Source organism: Gymnodraco acuticeps, unplaced genomic scaffold (genome assembly GCF_902827175.1).
Source record: "Gymnodraco acuticeps unplaced genomic scaffold, fGymAcu1.1, whole genome shotgun sequence".
Classification (NCBI taxonomy): Eukaryota; Metazoa; Chordata; class Actinopteri; order Perciformes; family Bathydraconidae; genus Gymnodraco; species Gymnodraco acuticeps.
Window position 1 is genome coordinate 890,855 of NW_022990214.1, and position 7,665 is coordinate 898,519.

A 7,665-nucleotide genomic window follows, 5' to 3' on the forward strand; every position below is an offset into this window, starting at 1 on the left:
TCTCTCAAAGCGAGCCTTAGTCTGTGTCTGCACAGGAGCAGTGAAGACAGTGAGAATGACGATGAAGAGGGAAATAAGTGTCCATATCTATTTAGATCTGCAGCTAAACCCAAACCCACTTTCTCTTTCCTATCAGATGCTTTTCCAGATTGTTTACATGTACTGGTCCGGTCTCCCTCCCTCTCCCTCTCCCTCTCCCTCTCCCTCTCCTCTCCTCTCCCTCCCATCCAGCCTCTCTCCCGCCCACTAGTTGCTTTCTGCTGAGTGTTGGTGGCGATAAAAAGAGCAAAGAGGAGACGGGAGACGGCCTAAACCAAACTTTTTTCTGTCGTTGCACTTTGGCTGTTGCATCTTCTAACCGTGCACTTTCACTCTCAAACGACAACCGTGAGTATCTTGACTGTGGCTTTACAGAATGAAATAAACAGGCAATAATGTATTTGGGCACTGTGTAGAGGGGATGAGAATCCCCTGTCCACACACAGCTAGGGACAGTGGCGGACGTGCAGGAAACCATGACAGAGATCTGGCTGAAGATTAGTTGAACTGCACAAATATACAGCAGCTGTGTTGAGATAGGAAAATATGCTTTCTCAACAGTATGTGGGGTTATATTTATTCTAGAAGCAAAGCAATATGTGGAGCTTAGAGAGATTGTTCAAAGAATGACATGCCCTTTTGGATCGTGCAGGGATAAAAGAAAGTTTTCCTACTTAACATTGCAGACATGTTGTGCAATATGTTAGTCAAACACATTGAATGTTTCCGAGAGGCACGAAGGTCAGTTCGGACTCTAAAATAGACTAAATGCCAATTTCCGCCATATTCACTTACTGTGTGTGTTTGTGATAAGCCACAGAACGACAGTTGAAAGGACAAGCGCAGAGCAACATGAGGGAAGCTGCTACTTTGATAGAAACTTCAATCACAGTCTGATAAACTCTCCAGAATCAATGCATGGTAAGCCCTGTCTTACGCCACAGAATCCTTTGCTGCACCGACAACAAAATGTATCTTGTACATTCACGAGGGGCACACTTTGTATTTTATATCTTAATGTGCTTCATTTAACGCTCATGCAAGTATCCATCCTTATAAAACCACCTGGTGACTATCAGAGTGACGTAGAGCCATGCCTTTATCAATGGAGCATCTACAATACAGCCCAATACCACTTTTCCTGTCAGATACCTAATCTGTCAATAATGATAACAATATAATACATTATATAAGCTATTAGTTTGTAATGCTTCCCTTTACTTTATGAAATAGTCTAACATCATGCACAAACTGTGAAACTATTATCTTTCTCTTCCAAAGAAAGAAAGAAAGACCTAGCCCACAACATGACATAGTTATGCAATACTACTGTGTCTTTGTTTATTTCAACATTTGGCAGTGCAAATGTCTAAGTCTAAGTATTTAGAATAACACAGGAATTATAATTCAAGTGCTAAATACCCAACACTTGTTTGCTAACAGATAGTTTAGGATATCAGATATGCATACCTCTTTATATTGTCATGTGATCATATCTGAACAGTATTGATCCTGCTAGGCTCCACGTGTAGTGGGTGCCTTTAAAACGTGATTTTCACACTGCAGTATATTTAGCAGTAAAAGATAATGAGGTGTCCAGACAAAGAAGGGCTTTGGCATTCATCCTTAATAAAGCACTCCATGAGATGTCCTGATGCGTCGCTGTGAATAACACCTCACAGACAGACATGCCTTATCACTGATGGCTTTTCAAAGAGAATGGCTGATTCAAAGTTCACACTACTGCAACATAAAACATAATGGGCCATTTAGAACATGTAAATGAGTGTGCGAGTGTGCTTAGCCTGTACAATAGTTCAGAAATAACTCTCTTAATGAACTGTTGGATGGGTCATTCCTGCCTTTAAGTGCTCTTCCGAGAGTCATAAATACATGGTGCATTTCAGTGCTTTTGTCCTGCTTACACAACATTTGATTTAGCCACAAAATAGTACTGTTGATGGACTTGGCATTTACTGTCCAGGGATACTTACTGTAGTTAAGTATAGGTCAAAGAAACTGGAAAAATATACAAAATTAGCAGATTCAGAACTTTAAAATCCAGCACCTGGAATCTGATTTGAAATAATGGCTACATTACTAAAATGGCAAGGTCCTTACAAGGGTTCCTGTCATGAGAAAGAAAATCACTTTTACTTTTTATAATGATTTCTGACGACACCTGAAGGCAGCATAGTGCTGCACCATTTACAGCAGCTGACTTTAATTACCTTATTGGTGTTCAAAGATATATTTTATGAAGACAAAAAACATCTTCCACACCATCTTAGATACATGTATATACTTTTTTTCTTTGGTCAAACCAAGACAGTAAATACTGATAAGATAACTAGCCACAGACATTTCAAAGCAATGCATGTGTTCAAATTTAGACTTGTATTTAACTGACCTGTTTCCAGATGCTCCGTCTGACTGCAGGGCGCGTGGGAAGCCTGGTGGCGAGGCGCGCGGCTGTTGCCTTGACTACCAGCAGCGCAAGGATGGCTAGCCATGGTCACGGTAATATGTCACCCATGTGTTTTTATTGGCCCGTTGGCCGGCAAGCAAAAAAGTATTTTTTGGATAAACTGTGAACAAATGAGGTGGTGATCAATACATTTAACCTGTTAAGCCCTGAGCCTGTTTTTCAGGTCTCAGGCTCGAAAATGACATTCCCAGAACAAATAACCATATCTTCACTTCTAAAAGGGTTAAATTAATAATCTTTATTCTCAAAGCAAGGTTACATCTGTGAGTTGGATGTAGAGGAGTCAGAATCAATATAGATGTTTTTATTTTAAAGTAAATTCAGATTAAACATAGTAAAACATTTTTAATTATAGTGTCCGTCCAAAAGAAAACGTTACTTATAGTGAAAACCACCCTTGAATGATGGGATAGTAGACGAAAAGCTTTAGGAATCCAAACTATAACATATAATAAGTACCCTGTATCAAGATTGATGCTAAACAAGTGATATTTGACCTTTTTAGAGAGGTTTAGCAAAAAACCCACTTGTGGGGTCATTTGGGTGGATTTTCCATATCTCTGTTGTTCGATTTTGATGATTGACATCTCTTTTTAACCGTTAGAGCCAATAGAATCGAGGGGAAGTTCCTAAAATCTATCTAAACATTACCCATTGGTGAGCCAGAATGCCCCTGAACCGGAAGCTGCGATACACTCTGGTGGCTACCATCAGCAGCTAATTTAAAATCTCAGATTTTTACATAAAAATTGAATTATGGATTATCAATATTTTTTTCAAAGTGACAGACACATTGGATTAACCTATGGACCTTCAGTAGCGTTTGTATTGTGTTGATGCCATTGAACACGACTTTTGATCAGAATAACAGCTAAGGTGAGACGATCTCCCGTGTTTGCTCCGAAAAGGTACGTGTTGTGATGTCTGTGTTTGCTTCCCCTGTCGCGAGTTCTGATCGCTCAGTGATGATACTAATACCTATATAATCTGTGGAATCTCAGCTTTAATCGGATATCTTGTATGTGCAGTTACGATAAGTTATAAGGGTATTTTTACCTTGAGTTATGTGCTAAGTGAGTTAGCATTTTATCGCTCAGGGGTCATTTAGACGCTTCTTATAAGACTTTGTTTTGTTTTGGTAAAAATGGTTTGTACTGTCAGTTAGCTGAGTTTCTTCCCGTTAATCTGGTATGACACATTAATAGGTTTTTAAATATTAAGAAGCCCTGAGACACAGTTTCGTGAAGAAAAAACCCCCTGCAGCCCCCTCTACCGGGGGCTCTCTGGCTAAACAAGTTAATTATTTTCAGTGTCAAACGAAATTGCTAAACTACAGAAACACAGAATATTACACAGGAAATTAGATTGAGCATGAAACATTGCAGTTCACATAACATACCGGTAGATTAATGCATAAACAAATGTTTTGTTAGCATTCAGTTAGCATAACATTAGCTATCTTACCTATGTCCGGATGGTTGTAAAGTCTTCTTTGGCCCCATGGTCCAAATATGTATAATTTTTTGTATTTCAGACAGGTGTAGGCACTAACAACATTGATGGGCTTTTAAATCCCTAAGTACAGGTGTCGTTAATTAGCTTATTTAGTAAAATAATGTTCCCCTGTCTCTGCTAAGAGCATTTATAATTCCCCGCTGTCCCAGAATGCACTGCGTTCGGCCATATATGTTACTGCCATAGGGTTACTGCAAACCTTTTTATCCTAGCCTAGCCATACATAGACTTTTAATGATGAAAACATTAACTTAAGTCCTGTTGGTCTACTTACAATTGCGATGAACACACTTGAGTCATCTCTTTTATGCCACTTCATACTTGTGTGCCACTTCCTTTCATAGGGAATGTTCAACCTTTTTAAATTAAAGCCTACTTGACAGCGTTGTTGATTTGCCTGAGTTAAGCCTTTAAACTAACCTACTAAGATTTTTGCTTACACAATATACAGAGTTTAAATATGATGTCTTGTCCTAAATTAAACAATCAAACAGTCAAGTTAAATATTAATTGTCATACATTTTGATAAAGAAAATATTAAGAAGAATGAAAATATTCATTAGCTCCAGTCCTATACTAAACAGTTAAAAAAGAGGCCCCATCTGAACCTACTACAATTGTTTTAAATCAACCATTAACAAAGATTATACAATATCTAATACAACAGTGAACAGTTTCTGCATAAAATACTTAATTTTACTTAATACTGCTAATAATGTGTTGCTTTCTTTTACTGAATTAATACTTTTAATACTGGACTTTCATTTGAAACAGTATTTTCATAGTGTGATATTAATATTTGTACATAATTTTTCTTTAACCACTGAATACAATCACATTAAATTAATCTGGATTAACTAGTCATTCACTAAATGTTCACTTTATGTAACTTTCCCCCAGTATTCAGAGGGCCTATGTACCAGATCAGGAGGCCTCAGGCTGAAGTGACCTCAAACCAGCAGATGGCACTGCCGCATCACGAAAAGTACACAGATGTGTTTAAACAACATGTTATCATTTTCTAAAGGTTTTAAAATGTTCTCTTGACTGTACGTTGTTGCAGCAGTTTGGTTCCACACGTGTCTCTGTCCATCCATCCAGAGGTGTCAGAGGCAGTGGACATGTCTAAGCCGATGTACTGGGACCGTCGGGAAATCCCCCTCCCTGATAAACGCTACAAAGACATCCTGACCCCTGCTGACAAGAGCCTGAAGGAGAAGGAGAAGGGACCCTGGGGCCAGCTGAGCAACGAGGAGAAGCTGGCCTGTAGGTTCTTATACACGCAGGCAGAAAACACACATCACAACAAGCTTAAAACATGCTTCAAATGAATAAATACGCTCGACAAACTCTGTGCAGCATCTATGTGTGATGATTGCAATGTCTTTATTAAATAAAATACAGTATGTTTGCTCAATTCAATACTCAGAGACCACAATTCATTTAAGGCTAAAACAAATTAATAATCCAAGTACATTTACAGAAGTAGTCCAGTATTCAAATGTTATGCTGGATTCTACTTCTACTCCACATGCTAGTGGATTACTGTCCTTTTTACTCCATCAATCTGAACTAGAGAGGAGCGAGAACAGTATCCCTGTCGATTTTTCTTTCTTTCTTCCTCATTTGAGAAGGAATTCAGACAGGAAGTAGAACCAGAGTTTTGCTGCCCGACGTGACAGACACCACCGTCCATTCAAACTTTAGCTCCAAGTCACTAAATACTGAAATACAATTCATTTTTCTCCCCCCCCCCCCGGTAGTGTACCGGCTCTCCTTCTGTCAGACCTACCCAGAGATGAACCAGTCGTCATCAGAGTGGAAGACTGTGGTGGCCGGGGTGTTGTACTGCATAGGCCTGACGGGCCTGGTGATCATTTGGCAGACAGCCTACGGTAAATCTGCCTCACACTGTGAAACTCTCCTGTCTCTTATAGATTAGACAGTAATAATGCAGGAGGCTGAGAACAGACACCATTTCTGCCTGAACATCACACGCGGGGTAAACGTCTCTTGCCAGCGATCTTTTTCACAGCAGACTTTCTCACTGATCACAGCTGTCACTAACAGAATTAGTGATGGCTCTGTTCCTTTTAAGTATCAGAGAGCCATACAGGTCAGGCAGTATGAACGAAACCAGAGCCCGGTAAGTGGACTTCAGGCTTTATGCTTTACACCAGCATTTGACAGGTCAGAGTGTCTGCTGTGACAAAGGGAAGCCCTGAGAGGCAAGTGAGAATAAAAGATGGTGGTGACACATTATCCTAGTCAGATCTAAACCGTTTTCTTTCCCTTTATGACTTCACAACAGGTGGAAAAGGTTTTGCTTGTATAATTGTTTTAGTTCCTGTCATGTCATCTTTAAAAACAGAACGGAAAAGTTTTGCCTGGTGAAAAAACATGTATTATCATGTCAGGATAACTGTTGGTAGTGTTTGTTGTTGTAATATGCATTTGGACCATACACTGCTTAAGTGCACCACTGATTCCAAAAACTGATAAGAACAAAATAATGTACATTTCTAGCCATAGTGACAGTAAGGTTTTATAATTTGCCAACATACAATATATTTACATTGTGTTTGGAGTGCATGAAGAAAGGTATACTCACATGGATTATATTCCTAAATATAACATTGGTTAGTGGAGCACTTCACCCTCTTGTGGCCCAAATGAGTATTACAACAACAACAACAACAACAACAACAACAACAGGTACAACAACAGGTACAAAAAAGAAATGTAGGAAGTTAAAGTAATGAACCTTGAAATATAGCTTTAATCTGTTCTTAAGTCATACACACAGGATTGAAAACAATTGAGATTCAATATTTTGAGTGTACTGCAGTCCATATACATATTAATATAATATATGTTTTCTCTCTCTATTCCCTGTTTGCTTCAGTGTCCCCTCCAGCCCCCAGGACCTTTGACGCTGAGTGGCAGGCCAAACAGGTGAAGAGGATGTTGGACATGAGGGTTAGCCCCATCGAGGGCTTCGCTGCCCAGTGGGACTATGAGAAGGGCCAGTGGAAGTAGAGAGAGCTGACCTCCATGTGTTGAAGATCTGAACGTGGCATTGATACAGTTAGAAACACTAGAAGGATAGAGCAACTCCACATTTCCTGTTGGCCCCGATAGCTGTTGGTCAGGGGCCTCTTCTCGAACCACTGCAGCCTTGTATCCGTCCTATTGTGACCTTATTATAATAAAAACAGTTCTGCCTCTGTAAAACTCTTTTATTATCTGGAGCTCAACTGCTAAGCTGATTGCATTTTAGTGTCAAGGTCATCATTGTTTAAAGGGGCCCTGTTATGCAGATTTCCAGGTCCATATTTGTATTTTGTGCCTCCACTGTGTTTACATGCTTTAATGTTCAAAAAGGGGGGGGGGCCTTCTCAAGGCAAAACATTCACAGTACATGACAAATACAGATCAACATCAATGGTATTTATTATTCAGGACTAAAGACCCTCTTATCAATTAATTTGAGTCTGTAATGAAGTCCTTTAATCATATGAAGGCCAGTTGAGTCATTATCGCTAACTGCATGTTGAGCCAATGACCCACTGTTGAAAGCTCTTGAATCAACCCAGAAACAGGAAACTACATCTTATCACCAT

The 7,665-nt window shown here is 39.5% G+C and overlaps 1 protein-coding gene across 5 annotated transcripts; it reads left to right on the top strand.

The window, feature by feature from the left end:
- Positions 1-222: 222 nt before the first annotated feature.
- Positions 223-7,276, top strand: LOC117547737. Of its 5 annotated transcripts, XM_034218537.1 has the most exons (7): positions 242-387; positions 860-960; positions 2,460-2,559; positions 4,943-5,027; positions 5,106-5,308; positions 5,806-5,937; positions 6,948-7,276. In XM_034218537.1, the coding sequence occupies exons 2-7, from the start codon at positions 958-960 to the stop codon at positions 7,079-7,081; spliced, it is 657 nt and encodes a 218-aa protein (XP_034074428.1). In that variant the 5' UTR covers positions 242-387; positions 860-957; the 3' UTR covers positions 7,082-7,276. The 5 variants fall into 5 exon arrangements, with proteins under 5 accessions (XP_034074432.1, XP_034074429.1, XP_034074428.1 ...); XM_034218538.1 differs by lacking the exon at positions 860-960 and having other exon boundaries at positions 230-387; XM_034218539.1 differs by lacking the exon at positions 4,943-5,027 and having other exon boundaries at positions 247-387; positions 5,144-5,308.
- Positions 7,277-7,665: the final 389 nt, after the last annotated feature.